We start from the raw sequence: 26,713 nt of genomic DNA, 5'->3' as shown, positions 1-26,713 counted from the left end.
TAAGTACTGCTGGGTTTCTTACAAGCACGAAGGGTATTGTTTGAACTGATTTTTTTATTTATACACTTATATTAGATTGAATTTCTCTCTTATGAGAAGTAGGCTTAGAATAAAACTTTTTATATGAATCTTTTGAAGAGGTATGTGTGTGTGTGCACGTCTAGTCTTATTAGCATATGTATGCGTGTCAGTCGATCCTCGAAAATTGGAACAGAAAAATGGTGCAAGTTCAGAAAAAATATTACATTTTAAAGTTTAGGTAAATGAACATGTTCTCAGGTTTTCTTATAAATATATTCATTCTTTAGAACAGCAAGTTACTCGCCACTCTTTTCTTTGTTTCTTCTGATAACTTGTTGCTCTAACTCAAGCTTTAAATATGAAAAATGATACAGAAAGGTCAGACATCTTCATGGGAACGAGGCACACATTGCTCTTTGTCAGGTTATTGTTTTATAAGATTGTGACAACATTTTTATTTTCGTTTGAATAATGTCACAATAAGAAATAATGTATTGATGATCTTAGCTTTTTGATATGAGCAAATTGCTACATAAAGACAGGTTTTGTTTGAAAATTGCGTTATGACAGTTACGTTCTTACATATTGCAGCTTAATATTAAAAAATTTAAATATGTCTTGATGGAAATCTGATCCAAATTATTTTATAGAAGACATGATTTGACTTTGCAAGTTCTAACATGAAGTCCATACATGTTTTCTGCGCTCTCAATTGGTTCTTGTGAAATTCTTAAGCAACCAATTGAAAAGTGTTCGTAACTGATTCATGTTAAAGGCTATTCAGCGACTATAGTGAATGAACAGAGCATTAAATGAGGTTCCAAAATGGTATTACATTGCAAAAGTGTCAAACAGACATATCATTTATCCAATTTAACTACAGTACAGCTCACGTGTGGTCTATTGTCGAAACCCACGTATTGCGGTGGGTGTGGAGAGAGAATGAGGAGGATTAAGAAAAAACTCCACCGTATCTTCGCGTGTCGTGTCGTAAGTTACGCGGTGACCAGCAAAGAATTGCTCTGCACAACACACTATCTCGTGGAGTAGTCGAGGATAACAACCACGGAGTGGACGTAGTGTCAATCAGATGTGCGTGGTTTACTGTGTATGACCCCTACAGGCAGCTTTTTCATTTAAAATACGCCGATTAACATTTTGCAATAAGTTTACGCTTTTTCTTTATTCAAAGAAATCAGAACAAACTTGCACACTGACTTGACGAGACCTTGTTGGTCTTCTCTTGAACAGCGCAAAGTCATCCTACTGTTCTAAACATGAAAAGCAATCGTCTGAAGTATGCACATATAAATTCCCGATTACAGCAGCTTCTATTAAAGAAAACTTAAACAAGATAAATATGTTTCAAATTATATAATTCTTTAAATACAATAGAAACCATTGCTTTACTTGAAACAAACTTGACATAACAAGACTTACCACAGTCAGAAAAAATAATTTCACGCTATAAGATTAAATGGCCAGTCCGTTACGTCTAACTAAATCTAAATCTAACATAATCAGATTGTTATTTACATTTCATCCAGCATTATTTTGCTAATAAATGTCTTTTATTATTCTTACAGAAATATCATGGAACCAACAGGTCCACTGAACAAAAGAACAAACAATCCAGGGGAAACAAATTTAATAAGCTATTTGAGAATGAGTGTTTTGATTGCTGTTTGTTTTCTATGTTGTCTCCCTTTGCTTGAATCCGGAGGAAGTGCTTTTCTCAATATCTATCCACACAAATTTCCAAAGGTCTCAAATTGTTATGGGGAGGACCCTGGGAAACCGTTGTTTTTGACTCCTTACGTTGAAAGTTGGCAAACTCAGAAAGGTCAGTATTTGTCTCATCTGACTTAAGTATTAACGTTTACTAGGTTTTAAAATTAAAACCATGATCTTACATTAGCTGTAGTACACGTTGTGACACTTGACAAATCTGATATTTGCATGGAAAACACATAGGATCTGCGCTAACTTTTGCTTGGTATTACTGCAGTTTGGAATTGAACCTACGACTGTTGACATGCAGATGTAGCACTGTACTGTAGGGCCAGCCAGGACAATCTTTGATTACCTGTAGTTAATAAATGGTTAAAAAGTGTGATTATAATTTATAGATAAACATAGGTAGAAGTCACTCATTTTTATGTACCTTTTAAGGAAAACATCATGTCTGGCATTTAAATTAATGCGATGAAATTACAGAAATCGTCATGTAATGTCATAGACAACTAAAACAAAAATATTTATATTTGTTTATATGTCGGTTCAATAGATTCTAATGTGAAGACAATGTTGATTAATTTCAGCAACATTGAAAGCCGTATAATCAGGCAGTTTTGTATCAGAATATGTTGCATCCTTCAGAGCAAACTTGTATTTGATACTATATTCAATTTTAATATATTGTTTAAAGTTACTGTACTAGTGTAATACTGTCAAAGCATTTTCTTCAAACTGTACATTTTATTGCATTGAGTACTTACAAAAAGCTTATAATACAAATAAATTAGTGTATCTTCTTATCATACAAATAAATTGCATATTATGGCTTTTTATAAACAAATACATTAAATACTTAGGATTCTTATAATGCAAACACTTTTGATTTAGTAGGCTCTTTAATACCTATATAGTATACTAGTAATACTCTGCTAGTACTTGCATCAAATTCGCTGTTTTTATCTTTCTCATATATTCACATATTTATGTCTTAGCTTCAAAACATGGCCAGGTAGATAAAAACAAGCCAGAGACATCTATGATATTTTCAGTTTTGTCCTTTCTTTTCTGAAACTTACTTTGTCTTCTGCTTCGAAGAGTGTCGTGGTCAACAAAAGTGTGACCCCATATCTATGATTTACTTGTCTTAGTGCCAGCTCCAACATAGATTATATTATTCTCTTTTATCCTTTCAGCGAGACAGTTGAGTCGGGTTGGTCCCCTGGGAGAACTAAATCTGGAAAGTTATGCTGGGTTCTTCACTGTCAACAAGAACTACAATAGTAACATGTTCTTTTGGTTCTTTCCAGCACAGGTATTACCACTATGGTTATTAATACTGCCTTGGTTAAAAGTTATCTGAACCATGGGGTTCATAATTTATTTAGTCACTAGTATACTTTTATCTCACTTTCACGGAATTTGATAACTTGCAAACTTACTTATAATATGGATGGTGGTCTGTATGGCATTTGTATTTAGCTCAGCTATATAAAGTAGTGTAGTGACAAAAACAATCATGAAACCTGTTATTGCCACACATTTATGATAAAATAAAAAGGGCCCCAAGTCTCAGAGTGGTCTAAAATGCTCTTCGTTATGGATCACTGCCGTCTCACATCTGCGTGGGTTCGAGTCTTGAACTCACCTAATGTATGTACATGAGAAAACTTGTCATCAGCTTCCCGTGGGTCGGTGATTCTTTCTTGGGTTTTCCTGGATTCTTCCTCCAACAGATATTCTGGCCGCCATGTATGGAGTATCTTGTGCTGAAAAATGGCATTAAACTCCACAACAACAACAGCAATAAAATAAAAGGTGTTGGTTGTGACCCATATTTGATCTAGCTTTGGTCAAGACTTTGCGTTTAGCTAATGAACACATGAGTTTGTTATATGCATAATGAATTATCTAAATCAAAATCGATAAATGGATGCATCTTAGTAAGCTCTACATCCTCGTTGCCAAAAGAGAGGTCTCTGTGACACGTGTTTCATACTTGAGGGACTATGTTGAAATTTTTTGTGTTAAATTTATTTATTGGGTGATGTATGTGCTGTTACTACTTCAACCTTAAAACCACTGGTCACGGTGACCTACATTGCATGCCTTACTAACGTTGGTTATGTAATCGTGTTTATGATCAAGTTGGGGTGGTTAGGTATGATGTAAAAATGCCCTTTTCTGCTATGACGGCGACACATTCATCTCATAGGCATAAATAGTTCTACAATGTAAGACATAGCACATGTTGGTTTTGTTTTAGTGCCCCCATCCACCAGAACAAAACATATCGGGTGATATGTCTAACGTTGTAGGACTAAGGCACAAAATGCCACACATGGTAGTAATTTGCTTGTCTCACTGTTTTGTCACGCTTCTTTCAAATTTGTTTTCTTTCCAGGACCAATGTGAACCTCTGCAAGGTCACTTTGTGTCCATCTATCCACTTATTTATGTAACAAATACAACAATATATTTCTTTTGTTGACATTTTAATAGTGAAACAGATCAACTCACGCGCTTTATGTCAAGAAATCAATACTTGATGGAAGTTGCTTTCACTGGCTCTTCTGATGCAAAAGCGTGCTTCCCTAAGGGCAGATAAATCACGTTTTCACATTTCGTCTGTTGGCTGTCACGCAAAGGTTAGGTAAAGAAAATGACTTTCATCCTGTAATGCTAGGCTTCCCGGGGTGGACGACAATCCTAATTTTGCTTGTCAAGCAGATATAAGAACAACGATTGTCAAAACACAAAACATCTTTAATATCAGTTGTGTTTATCAACTCATTCTATTACATTTACTTTGATATGGCATACATATGATAGAAGAGAACGTTCAATTTTATTGTGTTTTGTCTTTTATGCCCATTAAAATTAGGTAGGTAGGGAGGTAGCTAAGTATGTGGGTGGGTGGGCTGGTATGTAGGTAAGTGGTATCATAATGCCAGCGCTATATCGACTATGCAGTGTTAATTAAAATTTCAAACATTTAAATATTAAAATGATTACAAGTTCAAAATCAAAATAAGATAGTGCTAAAAAATAATTAGTTAGAAAAGGAGCAGATAATGTATTTTCAGCATGGCTACTGGAGACTTGTAAAACTCAAGGTGAGTTATCTAATTGTCGATTACAGATTGGTTGTCAGAGAAAAGGAAAATGTATTTCCTTAGCATTAAAAGGACCCAACAAATTGGAAAATAAAGCTTGATATGCTGCTCATACAGCATATGTAAATTTGTAATCAACGAAATTAAATTCACAAATTTGAACACGGAATCGTAGACTTATGATTTTCTCAGCAAAAAGATTTTCACAGTAAAACATATAATACACAAAAATGTTGATCAGTGAAAATGTCGCTAATTTTTACATAGTGACACCACTGTAAGACCAAATAACGATATAAGGACTGATTAAAGAATTTGTGGCATTATCTGCTTTAAATGTTAGTTTTGTGAATTGTTTCACTGTCATCATCATACATGTGATGCGCCATCTTCTACGAAATTATTATTAAGGATGGAACGTTTAAACAGTTGTTGGTCTGATAATATGATGCAAAAAGCAAGTACGTGAAAGCTGCTGACATGGCAGTCACATCTATCTAGGTTCAGCCTAATTTCTTGTAAACAACTGCTGTGCTTTTGCTTTTGGATAATATATGTAATGTTGGATAATCGGTGCATTACTAACTGTAATGTGCATTGTTAACTAAGCTGTGCATTTTTCGTCGATCTGTGCATTATTAGCTAATCTGTGCCTTGTTGCTAGTCTATGCATTATTATTAATCAGTGTAATTTCGGTTAATCTGTGTCCTGTTTGCCAGTCTGTTCATAGTTGGCTAATTTGTGCTCTAGTGGTTGATGTGTGCATTGTTCCTCGAAAGACAACTTGGAATTTCTAGTTCTCCTAAAACACATCGATATGTTGTTTTTTTGAACGCAAATTTAATGTTCAATGACAGTTCAGAAATGTGCTTTCTTATTAGTACAAATGATATAGGGTTATACTCAGTAATTTTTCTATCAATACAAAAGTGTTTGACAATAATTAAAGTCATTATCTTCATGGATTAACCAGTGTTATATTTTAGCTATGAAGCCGTAGTTCATTAGTATTTGCTTATGATGGGTACATGTGATAAGATTTTCAGGCTAATTTAGCAATTGTTTGGTTTAGCACCCATTTTGTAAAACATTTTTTATAAAATACTTGCAAGGACGTGCAGTATTACTCTAGCTTTACTGATGCATGAATCTGTTAGTACTGCACGTATTATGTATATATTATTTATATTGTGCCCTTAACACTTGTCCATGGTTGTAAGTTGTAAACAACATGTTTACAATGCTAATATTTGTCCATGATTGTTAGTGATAAAGATGTTTACATAGCTAGAGTTCAAAGTCAGTCTTGTACACTTAGACTAGGTTTTTCTTTTGGAAATCTTCATATTCCATTACATTAGAGGTCAAGTGAAATTGTGCATAAATAATAAACACATAATTCATTCCTGATTTAGATCAGTATATCAGATATAATTTGAGAGGAATTATTTATGCAAAATATTCAATGGAATTACTAAAATGCTCATTGACTTTTGGACTAACACACTACTGTAGTATCATAAAGTTTCATGGGGAAAATTTTGCGTGTGTGTGTGATTTCGTTGTTGCCCCAGACCAAACATTTAACGACCCAATGAAATATTATCCACATATGATATACCCCTCCCACCAATTTTCTTACTGTGTTTCATTCCAAGAGATTAACAAAGATAATAGTTTTGACATCAATACTGTAATCTAGTAATACAATATTAGTTTGTAATATTGTTTGTTTTATGATAACCTTTTGAAAAACGAATTATAAAGCATATATTATTGCCTCCATGTACATGTAGTGGTCCGGTATCCAGTAGGTAGCTGTAATTTCCAGTCACTGTCTCTAACTCTAATCGATATTTGACATAAGTAATGATTGAGAAGAGAAATCATAGGTATTCAAAACCTAGTAACACTTTAAACGAAACAATAATAAATATTATTAGCATATGAAACTTTTATTTAATATTTATTCGAAAATCAATCTATCATTTGAGTACAACTGTTAAAAAAATTATCACCCCCCCCCCCCAAAGCATATATCATTTTATTCGTGCATTTGTATCTGAAAGAACAAGCATGTAAAGTACTAATGCTTGAAGGACTATGTTTATATTAATTACAACAGAGTATTATAGCTCACACGTCATTGATTTTCGGACCAAGCCACTGTATCAATATTGTCTCAATCAAGTCTGAACGTGCATATAAATGCTTGTCAGGTGAATAATCTCCAAATTGTAGTATTAAACAGGACCAGCTTTCTCAAAACCTGATAATTAGATCCACCCTTTCGCCTATGGTATCATGACATTTAGAATAAATTGGCTTAATTATTGAGATTGCAAGGGTTACTAATATAGCGCACTGACCTTCTCCAGATAAAGCCCCTTTTTCCGGGACGGCTTTTATTAAATTTTTTAGCATACTAGTTGTGGAAGTGTGAGTTTAATTAATTTTACTCATTGTTTATTTTCAAGTCTTGTGAGTGAAGTTGGTCTATATACGAGGCATGCACAAACAAAGGAGTGATTCCATTGTCTTTTAATTTCGTTAGCATCTTCGCACGTTGGTGTCATTAGTTTCATTTCATGTTGAGCACTCAGAAGGAAACAGGGTGTAAGTGATTGATCTTTATAGGTGTTTTATTTGTGCATATGGAGGTGGTAGTATTGTTTGAGAGTTGTTGGCTTAGTCCACTATGATTTATCACGTAATCACCGTTAGTGTCAGCATTATTTTGTGTTTGCATATTCCTTATTTTACGTAGTCGCAGAATTTAAACCAGAAATTTAAATAAATACCAATGTGCAAACTATGGCAGGCAAACCCACGAAAATGTATTTTTTTCTCTCAGAAAACCACAAAAATGAGCCCCATGAAAATGATGATACTACGATATTTTGGATGATTGCTAACTCATTCAAAGATATTCTTGGTTGCATGCATCGTACGGACATTCAGAACTATTGGAATTAATCCAGAACACTCTATAATTTTGGACCTGTGATATGAATTTTAGTATTATTTGGGATTTAATTCACAACACTGTAAACGTCTCTTGAAGTTTCACATTGTGCATTGCAGAAATACATGTAATAGCCTGTTAAGTTTACGTATATTGATGATTTCACTTCTTGTTACATATTTTAAGACCTAGCTTCGTAACGCATGTCAAATGGATCTGTATTAAAAACCTGACAACAATTAATGACGTGAATTGACTCCATCATATCTAATATTGATAAATAAAAGAAAAAAACAACAGCATAAAAATATTTGTGCAGGGCAAAGAAAGATGCATCAACGAATATTGCTTGGCCCCATCCCCCATGTGTAACCAGAATTTTAGTCTCCTTTGCTAGCTCATACCCCTGTGTACGCTATTGTCAATGTTTATTAACCCTGTCACTTGCGTGTTACTGAGAGAGATTGGATTATTTTCAATGATTAGTTTCTACTCATCAATAAGTTGTGAAGCACGTTAGAAACCACACATTTGGGGAAAGATGTTTGGATTATATATTTTAAGTTCTGAGCATAATGTTTAATTTTGCTGGGAACTACAGGGGCTCATATCGTTGCTTCAAATTGAACTGTCAAACATGTACTATAATAACTATATATAGTACATATATGACAGGTCAATTTTAAGCGACGATACGAGCCCTTGTGCTGGTAACGAGTAACGGGACATGGATAACTGATAAAGCTGATAAATGATTTACAACTATGAAACTTTTCCAGTTTTAGATTTGCAACTTTGATAACACAAAATAATGTTTTCTTGTTTGATTTGTTCTTTGCAAAGAAAATCACATTGTTTATTTGGCAGGAGAACCCCCAAAATGCCCCTGTAGTTTTGTGGTTGCAGGGTGGACCAGGTCAATCCTCACTGTTTGGACTCTTTGTGGAACATGGACCAATTATGGTGACCAAAGATGGAAAAGGTCTGTCAGTACAGAAGCCATTTCAATGCACTTGCAGATTATTTGAAGTTGATAAGATGGTTTAAATTATTTCTATTGAAAACAATTCTTCTGATATGTTTTGATCGATATCAAATAGAATTTCTGTTGACCTGAATGTAGCTTTGTCACATATTTGAAAAAATGCTTGAGTAACTATAGTGCATCTTAATGAATGTAGCTTTGTCACATATTAGAAAAATATGTATAGTAATTACACTGTATCTTAATGAATATTTGCCTCCAATATTTCAATGGTTATTCTATGTGTATTGAAAATTTTAAAGATAGAATGGGAAAGAGAGAAAACTATATAATTTTAAGGTAATTTTGTTCCTATTTAATTTTCAATGTTTAATATGACAGTGACAGTTTGAAAAGAGAGAAGAACGAAGGAGTGTAGGAAGGTCTGGCAATATTTGCTGTCAAGGGTTTCCCATATAGCTCAGATTCTATCACTGTCCCCAGTCACAGACAGATCATGCCAGAACTGGATAGACTTCTGACCCAGTTCTGCCATGTTATAAAAGCATATGCAAATCAGCTCTGGTGAAGCACCCGATATCACTTATATACCGGTAATCTTGTACTGGCCTTGACCCCTTGATAGTTTCAGTTCTGTCCTAGCTCACGGATAGTAGCAAGCTCAATTACTTCCTTTTCTGGGACATACAGCACTAGCATTGGATCTTAGATGGTGCTCACAGCCAGTCTTTGGAGATTACTGTTACTGTTTTACAACCCTAACCCTAAGTCATCATTCTTTGTTGTCATTATCAACAAGCCTCCTCCATTCAGTATTTGCCACCATCACTGAAGGCTTCCGATTCCCTCTGCACTTTTGAAATTGAAGACAGAAAATTGAAAGACTTTTATTATGTTTTTCATGTTACCAATCCAGAATTAAATATTACTGATTTCTGACATGTTGCATCATCATGAAAGTTTGGACAATAGCTTGAACTCAGGCCACTCGGATCTTCTGGCACATTTTGAGTTGTCTCAAAGCCAAGTCTTGGCACTTTGTCCGAAATTGAACTTGGTTTTGATGTGGTAGAACAAGCCATGCTCTGAAAACTGTCAAAAAGCATTGCTGACCCATCTTATATGACCTGCTTTCTTGTCACCCAAGCCCTCGCCAAACAGAATCGGTAACGATAAGCCTTGTCTTTCAGGTTGAACTATTTGTACTTTCATTGCAAATAATTTCATTCATTTTGTGGCATGCTCTCTACAGACAGAGACCTCACAAAATCCATAGAAACAGTTTAGAAAGTTTCAACCTCAGAACAAGTTGGAAGACCTTTGCATTTTAGTTTGGTTTTTTAAACGATAAATCCACGTTTAAGTTTGACATATCCTAGTCTGGCTAATAAATTGGGGGACTCATTGTCCTACAAAAAGGAACTAATACAAATGGAATGATCTCTTAATCCCTCACTTTTCACTAAATAGATGCTTGAAGCGATTTACCTATCATGGACCTATTGGCAACAAGGTTGAATGCCTAAATTCCAACCTTTCTCTCACGAGTCCCGGATCCAAAAGGCCCGGATAATCGATGCTCTTTCTATCGGTTGGAATTGCAAAATGTTGACACTTCTACATATCGGGTTCTGAAAGTAATACAGAAATTAAAAGAGTCTCATCCTGATTGCTCCACTCAAATGGGAGTCTTGGATCATCCTCATCTGCGTTAAGCAACCTCTATGACACATTTTGCATCCCTATCCAGAGATATTGAAACTGCTTCTCTGGATCAAATTACAATATACTCTTATTAAAGAAGCTGACTTTCTTTTCTCTGTTAACTCCACTAGCTCTATCATACACTGCAATGATGTCATTAAAACTAACTTTATATTCTTATTAACTCCACAAGCTCAATTGTAAGAGTTAACAGTGTCTTTAAAGTTGACCTTAAAAACTCCGTTAACGCCACTAGCTTAATGGTATAATGTAACGGTGTCTGTAAAAATGACTCTATATTCTCTTAACTCCACTAGCTTCATCGTACAAGTTAATGGTGTCTTTAAAGTTGACCTTTGTCTCTGTTAACTCTACTAGCTTCATTGTACAGGGCAATGAGGTCTTTAAAGTTGGCTATATATTCTCTCTTTCCAGTAATGCTAAGAGATATCACATGGAACAAGAGGTATTCCCTGATATACATAGATAATCCAGTGAGTTTGTCTTCTCGTCATCAATAATTAATGTGCCATATACTAAACCACTCCATTCACAAAATTCATGTTTCATTCTCCTCCGAGATAGTGTACAGATTATATATAATTATTGCTGTGAAATATGTATATTTTCTGAAGCAAATATAATCATGGCAACATGCCATAATGATAATAAGTACTTACAGTCATAGACAATATGCCATAATTAATAATAACTATAATCGTAGGCATCATGTCATAATTAATTATAATCATAAGTAACATGTCACAACTAATAATAATTATAATCGTAGGCAACATGTCATAATTAATAATAATTAACTATAATCATATGCAACACGCCATTATTAGTGCACATGCTATGGTAACCAGAATATGCGTTTTTTGTTACCTAGCAATATAAGAATCGAACTTCTACAAAAAATTCTTTATGAAAGAAACAAATTTATATGTGTGTACAGTTATTATTTTGAAAGAAGAAAGAATATTCAAAAGTGGAAATATATATTTTTGACAATATTGAACAGAAAACAGTTTCTAGTTTTTGGAACCTAAGACCTTAAGTGATAAAGATTTGTTTTAGTTCAGATTTTAAAAAAATATTCTCATTGAAATAAGTATGTTGTTTCAAGATGAAGAATTTATATTGCTGATTTTGATTTCAGGTTGGTACTGGATATAGTTTTACACAATCTGATGCTGGATACGCAACAAATGAAGCTGATGTCGGAAGAGACTTGTACAGGCAGGAGCTTTCTTATTATGTCATAACTGATTACGATGCAAATATGAAAGATTGCTGTTCTGTTTGTATTTGTCAAGCCAATAAATCAATTTACTGTGATCCGTCAACTGAATCAGATATATATATATATATATATATATATATATATATATATATATATATATATATATATATATATATATATATATATATATATATATATATATATATATATAAAAACTATGTTTAGTTATGAAGCTATCAAGAAATAAAATAGTTGAACAATCGTTGATACAGTTGTTGAACAATTTGTTGATAAAATTATTTTCTAATCAAGCTCGCATTAATATATCAATTAATGACATATGAAAGTTCTTACTGTTGTGATTTTAATAGAATTACAACAGTGTTCATTTACAACATAATATTGTGTGATATTATATAATTATCTCAATGTATTATCATTGCAATCAAATACTGTGAGATAAACCTTAATGTTATGTTCTCTGTTTGCTGATTTATTGATTTATATGACGTACATTTCATCATTTTTTTTTGCAGCTGCCTCTATCAGTTCTTTACTGTCTTCAATGAATATCAAAAGAACGATTTCTATGCCACAGGGGAGGTAACTTGTACAGAAAGGAAATATCCTTTTTCCTCATCTAAGAGTTAAAATGCACTCAACCTTTCTTCATTCTCATTTCCTGTCACCTGTTATATCCTTAACCACATCTTTTATCAACATATGTGATTTTGGCATGAAAAGGTTCATGGTCAGATCATTAACCGAAATAAGAAGAATACTTTCTGCACAGTAACATTCTCTATCACAAACGTTGGCCATATTTTGTGGATAAAAACTTGTAATTGGGATAAGACAAAGCCTTTTCATTTTGAAATCAAAAGGTAAATGGTCACATTCACTGTGACTGAAAGGATTAAAATGGCTTCTACATAATAATATTAATTCTACATCAAATACAAGGACCAAACTTTGTGGATTGCTCGAACATGATGATATAAACAATTATATAGATTTGGGTATCAAAAAGTCAAAGGTCAGTGTCACCATGACTGAAAGAAAGAAATATGGTTTCTGCACAATAACATTCTACATGAGACTTGGATCAAACTTTGTGGATATTGTTCACGTTGGGTAAGGTAGAAGCCTATAGATCTTACCATCAAAATATCAGAGGTAAAGGTAACTGTAAAAGAAAGAAGAGAAATGGTTTAGAGGCAATACATGAAATAAAATTTTTAGATACCCTGCACTTTTATCAATATAAATGTTGTTTGCACAATAACATTAGTTCATCATCTCCTACCTGGAATAAAGCAGCCTGTTTATAAAGGGGTCAAAGAACAAGGTGAATGTGACTGTAAGGAGAAAAATGGTTTCTGGGAAAATGCTTAATTTATTAATTATGTACTTTCATTAAAAGTCTTCGATGACTTACACATTGTGTAAGAAATAACCCTTTGTGGGTAAAAATGTCAAAGGACAAGGTCACTGAGTGAAAATATAATACTGCTTCCAGCACAGTAAGTTGAGTTCTACATCATAGATCCGACTACACGTGTAGTAAAGAAGAGACCTGATTGACTTTTGGATCAAGAGGTCAAGGTCAATGTCACTGTAAGACTATAAATGTATTTAACTTAATTTTAGACCATATACCTTGACCAGATTTTGTGGAGGACTTGCATTTAATGTAAGGAAGAGTTCTATTAATTTTGAGGACAAGGATCAGAGGCATTGTAGCTCATAATTTCTTCTTGAGTATGTGTCTTGACAAAAAATTATGGATGGCTTGCACTTAGGGTAGCAAAGGAACCTTTAGATTCTGGGATGTAGAGGTCGGAGGTTACAATCATGGTAATTCCAATAAAAGTAATGGTTATCAGAACATTAACTTTAGGTCAAGAGCACATACCGTAACCAAAAGGCCCACACCACTGAGACCTATTGGTCAGTAATCTCCAAGTCAGCTATGCCATACTTATTCTTGGATAGATTACTATTAAACACGGTGTGTTCATATAATATCTGCCATTCACTCTTGTTGCTATGTAGAATTATTTTGTTAATTATGTACATTTCTATGTACATTTTAGTATATAGTTAGTCAAAGCGAAGAAATTTAGTAAACTGATGAACTAAGTAATAAGTTTTCATTTCCATATATATGACCATTTTATAATGGGCAGTTTATTACTAAGTTCAATTAATCAATCCACTAGCTACATCTATGTATCACCATCTACCAGTCAGTTGTTATTTATTTGAAATTATGTTAGATCACTAAGTTAAACAGAAACATTACACGTGGACGTGCATTTCGAACTTAAAATTACAAACATTAATTCCAATTGTCGTAGCTTTACTCTATTCAGTCAGTTTGTGTAAAGTTTCAATATAAATGTTAAATGTCGTACTAAATGTATTTTATTAAGAGAACAACTTTTAAAAATTCTTATATTTTGTTATTTAGATTGGAATTTTATAAGGCTATTGCTTGTCCTAGACTTTTGTACGGTTAATTGTGTGGTGTTTTATTTCAGTCATATGCTGGTAAATATGTCCCTGTCATCTCCTACTATATCCACATGAAGAATCCAACAGCAGCCATGAAGATAAACCTGAAAGGCATGGCTATTGGAGGTGGTCTTACTGACCCAGAAACTGTAAATAGTTCCACTTGATATTTGTCTTATCACCTTATAAAATACTTGTACAATTAGCAAGACAGAGATGATATCAAGAACTTGTCGCCTTATTGCATATTTGTATAGCTAGATTGAGATAGACGAAATGCACAATTTGTAGAATCTCTTTCCGAGCTGCTTTGATACCTGTAATAGCAAATATGTATGGCATCAATTTTTCTATGCATTAAGTCTTTCTTTCATTACCATATAGACTCGCTTATAAGCTGACTCCAGCTGCAAACTGCACAGACCAAGATCTGCAGTCGCAAAATGCATCAGCAAATATGTGTCTGTTACATTTTGTTAGGAGTAATCAATGGGACAAACATAGACCCTGACCTACTAGCGTATTATGCAATGGCATAGTAGAGGATGTTGTTCACATTCGGAGTCAACTTGTAACCGAGAATATATTGTATTTACTTCCAGAAGTGCCAACAATTGTTTGTTGCATAACAATAATACAATCAAAGAATATATCTTTATTTGAATTTCACTATAAATCCATGTCTCTATTTCCAAGAATGTTATTTTTGAGCACATTGTATTTCCAGAGAATAATAACTTGAATTAGATAATATGAATAAATAAATTCAAGCTCAAATCTAATACTGGACACAATAATAATACAACTGATTCTGCTCAGATCTTAAAGCATGAATGAATAATTCTTAGATAAACAAAAATATACTTAACCTCATGTCATCATTAGTGCTTTCCAAAATCTACTACCTGAAGGAAAATTTCTTTCTGAAGGTTCCAAATGTTTACAAGATAAAATCTTAGCTATAATTAAAAGGTCTGTTACTAATATTTTAATATAAAATGTTGTAAACAACAGGTAGACCCAGCATTTCATGGAGAATTGTCAATGTTCTGGTCTCAGACTGAGATAAAGATATTGCTTACAAAGCAAAAATCAATGATTTAGGTCAGGTGGATTATGAACTTCATTTTGGGCAAGGTTATGTCCAAAATACAATTATCCATAGCATTTAATGAATGAAAATGAACTATCAGTAAATACAAATTAAATATACATGACAACACACACACACACACACACACACACACACACATATATATATATATATATATATATATATATATATATATATATATATATATATATATATATATATAGAGAGAGAGAGAGAGAGAGAGAGAGAGAGAGAGAGAGGTTTTATTACTCTTACTTGACATTGTTGTCCCATATGTTTCTGATCTTTAAACAATTATTTTTAGGCTAAATCTTTTATTACACACTATTTAGACTTCGCTTTCTATGAATTGTATATTTTCATTTATTTTTGTGCCTAATGCATTAAAAAAGCAGTTTGGTTCAACACACTGTTACAGTTTCAAACTGACTTTTAGGAAGAAGAAAATGCAATAATGGCAGTTAAAATCTCCAAATAGATTTAGAAAGTACCTTTAATGACTATGTCCTTAAACACAGATTGTTGTTTACATGTTGCTATTCCAAGTTCAGAAATACAAGTTGGTATGTTTCTATCTTCAAAAATTAACTTGTTGGGGAAACGGTTAATGGTCAATCAGCTATTGAAACATATGCTTGCAAATGTGCAAAAGTTTGTTTTCTTGGCGCAATTGATATCAACACCGGAATAAAAGACATTTTGCCTGGGGCTCTCCTCAATGCGTTACTCACAAATGGACAGAGTAGGCATGTAAAAAGCCATAAATTATTGCCATTATATGTATTTTAAAAATATTACAGAGTGATATCGTTTTCTTTTCCTAATAGAAAGGTGGAGTTTACATTTTCTTGGTGGCTTAGTTGCCCACTTCAGCTGGTAGAGTTATCCCTGTAAAACATTATAATTTATAAGTCATGTTCACATGTTTAAGCATATGATTTTCAAATTTAACAAAGGTAATACTTGTGTACCCTGTTAATAAACTACAAATGTAACTATGGTAACACTTCCTCTGTGTATCAATTACAAATATATTAGAGATAGAATTTATGTGTAGTGTTAAAAATATCAAGGATTCGTCACTTCCACATATGTATTAACATGAGTTACAATGATGGTGGTTCTGATAAAGCCAGGTGTTTGTGTGTGTGTTTGTTTACAACATTTAATTCAAAGACAGACTGGACCAGAAACAAATACTTTTATTTAGAGACGAGAGGCATAGGCTTAGTTCACATAAACCATATACACCCAATGAACAAAGCATGTAACTGGTGTGCTACATTGACCAGATGATGAGGTTTCTGACCTTGGCACTTTGTGCTTGTTCTTATTAAGAGACTAAGACAAAGACATCAATCAGCTCTGGCAGTAGGTAGCAACACTATAGACAAATGATTTGCTCGACACACTACAGTGAAATGAATGAGAATATCTCTCAATCGTCCACCATTGGTATTGTATGTATTTTCAATACAGATGAAGAATCAGTATTTATTTTGAACTGTGTATGAGTGAGACTTTCACAAGGGATGATTAAATGGTAGTGTCATGTACTTTAGTGTGGTTATGGTCTGCAACATGCAAGGCATCTTCTCTAGTTAAGGTTACAATGTGTTAACCCTATATACACCTTGGTGGATTATTCAAATATTTCGTTGCTTTGGGTCTGTGAATTCCATTCGATGCGATGGCAAGTCACCACATCCAGTCGAAATCAAGTTGTTCAAATTTGAACACTGTTCCTACAAGATAAAGACAAAGGGAGCACATAATTGGAATTGACTCATAAGTAAGCAATCTTTCACTGCCAGTCTTTGTTTGTACAAATACATTCTTTTCTTCAAATGCATCTGTAATGGTTTCTCTATGGTCTATAATAATACTTTGTATATTAAACTTACAAAGTATCCTTTTGAAGTAAATTGCTTTCACCATTTTCGGCCGACGAACAATTTACTGCTGTTACATGCTATCGGTTAATTGGTATTACATACTAAGGGAGACAACTCATTGGTGTTGCTAGGACAAAAAGCTCTGAAATATCTGAACGATCTGCCAAGGTGTATATAGGGTTAACACATCGGAACCTTGGCTAGCGAAGATGCATACAAGGCTGCATGTACTTAAGGTAATTGGTAGACACAGTTAGCATTTTCCTTTTTAATTTTTGTGCTTTAGGACAATATGTACTTTGTATACCCTTCTCACTAATTATAGTCATGGGATTAAATAAAGGTCTCCAGCATTTGTATTAGGAATTGTGTTACAGTCATTCTTAGGAACACTGAAATACATTATTTACCTATAAATTAAGGCAACTGCTTGTTGCATTCAGTGAGTGCTCACTCATGGCAGTGCATGTCTGTATATAAAATGTCTGTCCATTGTCATTTTGTTGGTAAATTAAATATTGGTTGCTCATAGCAGAGGTTACATAATCAGGTTTTATTTTATGTACAGATGTAAATAAAGCATGCAATGTTGCGATATCGTCTTAGACTTCATCATAATTCTCATTGTACTCATTATGCTCAAGATAATCTTGTTAGAGTTTAAAGTTTCGATAAATTTTCCCAATTGCAGATGATGCCTGAGTATGCTACCTTCATGTACAGTATTGGTCTGCTGGATGAAAATCAGAGGGCGTACTTCCAGTCGATGACTGACATGGCTGTGGCCTACATTCAGGATAAACAGTTTCTTAAGGCTTTCAAGGTGAGATTCATCCATCCATTCATCCATCTATCCATCTAGTATAGAGAATGTTAATGAAATATAACTTGAACTCATAAAATGCACGTTATCAAGTTCTCATTAAAACATGGTTCAGTGTTGTCTGAAACGGACATGAAACTTTATTAACAACTCATAAAGACATAATGCAGTATTGTTTAATACAAAACTATAATGCAAGTATATTAAGATCTCATTAAGAAATGATACAATCTTGTCTCATACACACTATAATGCAAGTGTATTAAGACTTCATAAAGACAAGATGCAGTATTGTCTTGGACAAAACTATAGTGCAAGTATATAAAAACTCCATTAAGACATAATGCAGTCCTCTTGTCTCATACTATACTAAAATGCAACTCTATTAAGAACTCTTAAAGACATGTTTCAGTCGCATACAATGATACTGAGAACTCATAAAGACATGATGCAGTCTTATCTCATGAACAGTTTTCATGCAATATTCAGATTAACTAATTTCCTACTGGATGACTTTGAATAAGCATATATTATTATGCACCATATATAATTACACTTTAGTAAAAGAAAACAATACAAACATTAATTTTCTTGAGTCTTCACAATTTTGCATAAATGCAAGCTTTTACTTATTTCCATATAAAAAATATTAATTTAGCCCAATCAGGAAAATTGTCCAAAGTTAGTAATAAACAGATTACAAAAACATGTATTTCTGACATTCTTATAGTTAAAATAATAAGCTGGTATTTACTTATGTGACTTATGTGAACATGTAGTTTTAAGCAAGGTAAAAACACTTTCATCACATGTTTAGTCTTTGTAATCTTGACGTAGCCATTCAATTAATACATGGAGTTGGCTTAATGAAACCACACCGTAAATAATTATGCGGACATTGTAAATTTATAGCTTAAGGACACCATCCTAATTTCTCTTTTTGTAGCTAAAGGAATACCCTTCTAATTTATATTTATAGCTAAAGGAACACCCCCTAATTTATGTTATAGCTATAGGAACACCCTCCTAATTTCTGTTATAAATGTTCCACTTTAATGACATACTGAGCATCAAAGCTGTATACTAATTAAAACCTTTCTTTCATCAAATTCATTATTAGTCTTTTTTAATCAAAAATGGTTCTGAATAATGAATGGTTAGTACTTGTAAATAAAACTTTGTTCCAAATAATCAATGATCATTACATTTAAGCCAGCAAATTTTCTTAGTAATAAAATGTCAGTTCTTATATATATATATATATATATATATATATATATATATATATATATATATATATATATATATATATATATATATATATATATATATATATGTGTGTGTGTGTGTGTGTGTTGTTTTTTTCAAGATCATATTGGATTTAAAATAGTCTGGCTTGTTTGTGTTACATACACAGCATCTGACAACATTGTTGTCAAAAGATAATTTAATATGGATGTGTAGGCACTGAGAAGTTATACAAGTTTTATCAAATTCAGAGATCATGTGTTTCCATTGAAATAAGGTTCTGGATGAAATATTACTAAATCATAAAGTAAATTATGTTTCAATACGTCAAAGATCCATGATGTTGTAGTCATGAAAGATTGTCATGACAAAAGTGAAAATATCACAATCAGCTTCTGCAGGGAGGGTTACAGTTGATAGAAAATGAAATGTGTGGTCATTGAGGGATTGTAGTTGGACCCTAATGAGAATGACCATTATCATGTCAACGTTTGAGTAAATTATCTTTGTAGTCATACGTGATGGTCATAAAATCTGGTCAGCAGTTATGGACATAATTGTTCGTCATGAATTTCTATAGCTTGTATAGACAGAGGGACAGATGCATATACATGCTGATATTATATGCAGTTATAATAGAAGTCCATTGTGAACAACTTCCACCGTGCTTCAACCTTCACATGTTATTTGTAATACTATCCGCTTAGAAATGGTACCAATTTATGGTTATATATGAGCACTTATGACTTCCTATTGCGACATTTAGAACCGTAAAGAAAAACTATTTCATTTTGGTATTTATTGTAGTAATTCGCTGATGTTGTTAATTAGTTCTTAATTATACAAGGTACATATTTCTGTTAGTAACTTAACATTACCACGAATGCTATATGCGCATCTGAATCTTCATGTGAAATGAACAGAAGTTTCAGATTCTTTTAATTACATAAAATGTTCGTGCAAGTTGGAGTGACTGATATTACTGGTCTGCAATGGTCTGACATATTTATCAATCCCATGCCTGTGGAAATATGAGACACTGAAGTCAAATTTCTTGCATTTTGGTTCAAGATGCCGTAGGCCTGTTTCTTTTTGTATTGCTTAACAATGGTACTATGTTATTATTTTGTAAAAATATGAAAATATTATGTTTAAGGATGACCAGTAAAACATACTTGGGACCCAGAGAAGGCATTTGGATAATCACACAAAGAGGTAATTTAGAATATTTAATCATTTCTATGTGCACTGTTAAAGTAATTAGAATACCCTGAGACATATTTTTAAAACTGCCTTCCCTGAGTGTCATATTTGTTTAAGCGGAACAGCTCTAGTTTGATTAGAAAAGAAAATATATGACCAGATTCTGTATACAATTTAGAAATGTTATGCTTAAAACATGTAATTGCTTTTACTACCAGTTAATAATTGGTCTCAGAATTTTAGTTTTCTGCATGTACTGTTTCGCTTCTGACTTAATTGTTTCTGCTCAATTCTTTCCAGACAATGGATTCACTACTCATTGGAGACCTAACCAGATATCCCTCGTACTTCTATAACGTCACAGGGACTAAATACTATTACAACTTTTTATTAACAGAGGTAAAGTGCATGGTTATCATTTCTTTCAGATACTAACAGGTCATGAAACACAGGCAATACATTTTTGGTATTGGTCACAAGTAGGGGATCATAATTTGTCGAAACCGATACCAAGAGCTATTTCACACACTAAACTCATCACTGGCCTCAAAATTAGTTCATACTCTATTTAGCAACTTTTGTAAAAAGCCTCCAAACTAGCAATTAAACTTGCAACAGATAATCATGGTTCAGAACTAAAGATATTTAAATGAACAAAGAGAGTCAATAATACAGATTGTGTGACAAATTCCTTTTCAGATCCCAAACGTTTGATTTAAGGCAGTATTAGATACGTTTGTCGTAACTATTTGTATACTTTAATTTTGTTCTAATTCTGAAATGAATTTTATAATGTATTGACCTTTTAATAAATGTGTGAATATTCAAGACTCAATGCAAATACAAAAGTTGGGTCTTAAGACATTTCCATTGACATAATTTCTCACAATCTATAGCATCCCATCTTCTAATCTGTGTCACGTCTATGTAAGTTGTTTCACCAAGTATATAATTAAATCTTGTGAGTTGTTTTGTTGCTGAAAGTATCTTTGTTAAAATCTGTTTACTTACCATAGTGACAGTTAACATATGTACTTGCTTATTCATATACTCCAGCTGCACATAATATAGACCCTGATTGTGTAATACACTAGCAAATCAGGGTCTGTGTTTTTGTTCAACATATTAACTCCTAACAAACTTTGCAAAGACCCAGATCTGCTAGCACACTATGTAATGACAGATCTGGGTCTATACCATTGGATTATGAAATTTAAGTTAGTATAAATGGAAGTTTATAAATTAGTTTTAAATGATAAACCTTTCAGATACAGATTTTGCTTTCACGTCAATTCCAACGTTCATGAAGACAAAAATTCCACTTTTTGCATATGAGTTTCCTATTTTCCTTTTTTTAATAGCTAAATCCTAAACTTTATTCTTTCAAAAAATAAGAGAAAAATATGAATAATGTTTCTTGTGTTTTGTAATATCTGTATTTAGCTTTCCGATAAGAAAATGTTTGACAAGGGAACTTTTTAATATCTTGATGGAGTAAAGGCATTATTTCTTTTCCTTATTTACGTATTCATTCTGTCATTCACTGGTAAACAATAAACAGTTGCATAAAACTTCTGAATTACTGATACAAATGCATTAAATTACTCCATATGCAGCTTGTCCTAAAGTTTTTGTGTAGTTCTTCATATATACATGTTTAGAATTTTACGTTTAATTGGTCCCACATAGCCATTATTTTACTGATATGCCATTAAACATATGCATTTACTTAGTTCTTGTTTCTGTTCTGACATAAAATGCCACCATTTAAAAGACATCTTTCAACTATATATTTCTGATGACTTCATTATCTGCTCCACCCTGCTAATGTTATTAATCCATGGAGAGGCCCAGAGTGGCCGAGTGGTCTATTAATTCATATAGTAATAATTATTCCTGTATGCCATGATATTTGTGCAAAACAATTGTTCTTATGAAACGTTTGCAAATTTTTGGTACTGAAAAAGACTTGTTCTAATAACATCTTTGCACATATCTCGACAGTGTAAATGTTGAAGATCACTAAGATGGTGGAGATCATCGAGAGTGTGTTGATCATTGGGGTGGTTCGGATTATTGGGATGGTTTGGATTATTGAGAGTGTTCTGATCATTGAGATGGTTCGGATTATTGGGATGGATTGGATTATTGAGAGTGTGCTGATCATTGAGATGGTTCAGATTATTGAGAGCATGCAGATCATTGAAATTGTAGAGATCATTGAGTGGATGCAGATCATGAAGAAGTGATAGATCATTGAGATGGTGAAGATTATTGAGTGAGTGCAGATCATAGAGAAGGTATAGGTGATTGAGAGCGTGAAGATCATTGAGAGGGTGCAGATGACTGAGATGGTAGCAATCATTGAGAGTGTGAAGATCATTGAGAGGGTCAGATGATTGAGATGGTAGCAATCATTGAGAGTGTGAAGATCACTGAGATGATGAAGATCTCTGAGATGGTGAAGATTATTGTGATGTTGGAAATCATTGAGTGAAGATCATTGAGGTGGAGGAATCTGGATAAATATTGACATACATTCTAGCACATGCTGCCTCTAGAAATTGAACATTAAACTACAGTGTTCCTAAGGGAGTATGTTAACCACTAATGCTGCATATCCCTTCTTCCCTTGGTTATATTATGGCTATCTCCAATTCCAGCAATACTGCAATGTATGATGATGAAACCCCTTAGCTTCAGAAGGTACAGTGTGTAGTAGTAATGCACATGCTTTCCATTTCAGCTATCCCATGCCTGATCGCTAATATGGGAATATACAATGATAATTATCAGCCATTCAAGATTATTGTGTTCTCCAGTCTTCTCTAAATCGAAGACTAACATATGTCTACATATGAGCTGCTATTGAAGAAATATAACACAAGTTGTTGGGACTTGCTCCAATGTAAATGCCAAACAAATGGAAGTGAAACTTTTAAAATTTGACTTCATGTTACTTTTCACAGGAACCAGCTGACTTTAACTACTATCGTAGTTTTGTAACCTCCCCAGACGTAAGGAGGTCAATACATGTGGGGAACCTCACCTACATTGAGGGTTTAGAGGTATTTAAACACCTGCAGAATGATATCATGGATACGGTCAAGCCTTTGATCTCTGTTCTCATGGAGAATTACAAGGTACTCCAAACAAATGAGTATATAAAGTTAATGTGTGTACGCCTAACCAGTGGAAATTGAAAATTCAAGATATAAAGTTGTCGCAGTATTATACTTCTATGTGTCAGTTATAAGGACAAGTTTTGTAATACGGTAAAATGGATTAATTAGATAACTGGTAAAAATTCATTTACAATAATGTTTAAATGCATTTTCCTAAAAGGTTAATGTATCATAAAAGAATTGCATTTCATATTTTTTAAAACAGGTGTGCTTGCAGTCTAGTTTATTGTTATTTTATATACACCAGACAAAAGAAAGAGAATATATTGTCCTTCCGTTGGTCTGTCCATCTGTTCATATTATTATTTCTGCAAAATATATTCAGTTTTTTACCGTTGCCAAACTTTGTAGATGGCATACATTTGGATCAAGGAAGAAGCATATTTATTTTAGGGGTCAAAGGTCGTGGTCACTGTAACTGAAAAAGGTGGATTCTGCACAAAAACAAGTTCTAAAATTAGTTCCATATCACAGAACTGAACAACTTTGTTGATAGATTGCTTTTGGAGTAGGGAAGAAGCTTAATGATTTTTTGGGGTCATAAGATAATATTTCATATAAAATGAAAAATGGTTTTTGAACTAGCATTTCACCCTTTAATTATATACATTCGGCAACTTTCTGTGTGTAAGAAAGATGTCTATTCATTTTGGGGTGATAAGGCAAATGGTTAAGGTCACTGACTGAATGAAGAAATATTAATTTTACATAATACATTTAGTTCTAGATCATGTATCTTGACTATATATTTGGAGTGATTCAGTGTAAAATATGGAAGACACCTACTGATTATGTGGCAATATATCAGCGTCATTGTGACTAAAAGAAACATGGATACTTTTTACATTATATTTTGTTTTAGAACAAGGAAATAGCAAGTTCTTGAACCAAGTAAGATTTTCCGGTTCACGTTTAGGGTAAGAAAGGATGGATCAAGTTCAGCATATGCAGCTGAGAACCAAATGCAGTAGCATAAATAATGATTAATTCCTAAATCTTGTTTATAGCAACAGGACTGCACATGCGCACAAGTATAAATAGCAGAACATTTTCTTGTACAACTCTAAGACATTGTGTTCAGTTAAGATTTTCATATTGACTTAAAATTAAGGTATTATTATCTAGCGTCCTTTGCTCTCTGTTGAATAAAGATGTAGATATTTATGTCCGTACAAACCTTCATAAAATTATCGAATGTTTGTAACGAATACATATATCACAATCAAAATATGTATTCCTTCTATTCTTGCTATTATATGATCTCTAAAATAACTACACATGCTAGAAGTGATAATGTGTATATTTAACCCGTCTATAAAATGCTCCTCAAATAAGTAACAGAAAAGAGTGAAAAGCAGCAAGCTTTGTAAAATTCAGCAAATAATTTTATTCCCTAGAATACCAGTGAATATGTAAAAATAAAACAGGAAACTTACCGTATTGCGAATCAAATCTGAAACAATCTAAGAATTACAAACACAAGTCCTAATGAGAAAAGTTCTGTATAAACTTTAGCGGAAATCCAAATTTAGTCCAGTGCTGAAAGTGTAACGATGTGACTGTGATGGCTCACAAAGTCTTGATTTGCGAACAGTCTTTTGTTGAAACAAAGTAATATAACTCCAGGTTTGAATTCACTATGAATCCCAGTGAATGTCTCTGTCCAAGAATATTATTATTTTATGTGCACTCTCTATTTCCAAAGAAACAAATTGAATTGAACAATTTTGAAGAAATAAATTCCAGCCAGCCAGAATGAAATACAGGGCACAAACGATGATACAAAGTGATTATGTTTGATCTTAATGCATGAATGAATAATTTTTCCAGTGACTAGATTACGTAGTTCTCTATTTGACCTCAGGTCACAATTGGCATTTCTAAAAGCAACCATTAATTAATGGAAAATAACTTTCTAGAATCTTTTTATTGTTTAGAAAATAAAATGTAAGCTATAATTAGAAAGTCTGTTACTAAAATTATATAACCTGGACTATGTCAGGTACACCAGGGGAATCCCAATAATCTATTCCGAGACCCAAAGAAACATGATTACATCTATTAATAATGATAATAACATTAAACACATACACATTGAAAATAACTTTTTTAGCTATGTATTAGTTATTTACAGAATTAAAAAATATCAATAATTCAGATTAAATAAAAAAAATAAAATAGATTTTGTACATGGTTAAATCCATCATACAATGTTACTTCACAATAATATATAACGAAATTGATATTTGTTTAAAAATCGCTTAACAAACAATGCAAATTAAATATATAATATATATATGACTATTCAAGTATATATTGATATTTGCATAAGACTCTTCATGTGTATATTTATTTTTTTATGGGACTATTCATGTATATATTAATATTTTTATGGGACTGTTCATATATATGTTTATATATATATATATATATATATATATATATATATATATATATATATATATATATATATATATATATATATATTTATATATATATATATATATATATATATATATATATATATATATATATATATATATATATATATATATGAATAGGACTAGTCATGTATATACTTATATTTCCATAAGACTATTCATGTATTTATTTATTTTTATGTGGGACTGTTCATGTATATATTTATATTTCAATAGGACCATTCACGTATATAATTATAGTCGTATAGGCCTGTTCATGCATATATTTATGACCGAATTACTTGAAGTCACCATACTATTATTAATTGTTAAAATTTTTTTGTAATAGTGTAATAGGGAAGACAGTTTCCAACAATGCATTGAATCCCCGGATATTATATTGTTGTAAATCATAGGGGAAGCTCTTCTCTTGAATAAATATTAAAATAAATTAACCTGAAAGGTTTTGGATATAGACTCAGTTGTCATGGTCATAATCATGGTAGGTGTTATATGAAAATAATGATTCATGGTCA

The 26,713-nt window shown here is 32.7% G+C and overlaps 1 protein-coding gene across 1 annotated transcript in view; it reads left to right on the top strand.

Annotated features, from left to right (window-relative positions):
* Positions 1-1,612: 1,612 nt before the first annotated feature.
* LOC149779502 (putative serine carboxypeptidase CPVL) overlaps positions 1,613-26,713 on the top strand; it is a 30,731-nt gene continuing 5,630 nt past the window's right edge. The window contains exons 1-10 of the mRNA XM_089938641.1: positions 1,613-1,864; positions 2,952-3,070; positions 8,705-8,819; positions 10,962-11,020; positions 11,689-11,768; positions 12,309-12,375; positions 14,316-14,438; positions 17,990-18,121; positions 20,873-20,971; positions 23,542-23,715. Of these exons, the coding sequence (XP_089794767.1) occupies positions 1,615-1,864; positions 2,952-3,070; positions 8,705-8,819; positions 10,962-11,020; positions 11,689-11,768; positions 12,309-12,375; positions 14,316-14,438; positions 17,990-18,121; positions 20,873-20,971; positions 23,542-23,715 (1,218 nt within the window). The 5' untranslated portion in view covers positions 1,613-1,614. The remainder of the gene's footprint in view (positions 1,865-2,951; positions 3,071-8,704; positions 8,820-10,961; positions 11,021-11,688; positions 11,769-12,308; positions 12,376-14,315; positions 14,439-17,989; positions 18,122-20,872; positions 20,972-23,541; positions 23,716-26,713) is intronic.

Source organism: Sinohyriopsis cumingii, chromosome 17 (assembly GCF_028554795.1).
Source record: "Sinohyriopsis cumingii isolate HCF-2022 chromosome 17, ASM2855479v2, whole genome shotgun sequence".
NCBI classification, from domain to species: Eukaryota; Metazoa; Mollusca; class Bivalvia; order Unionida; family Unionidae; genus Sinohyriopsis; species Sinohyriopsis cumingii.
This window is presented reverse-complemented; position numbering and strand designations above follow the sequence as displayed.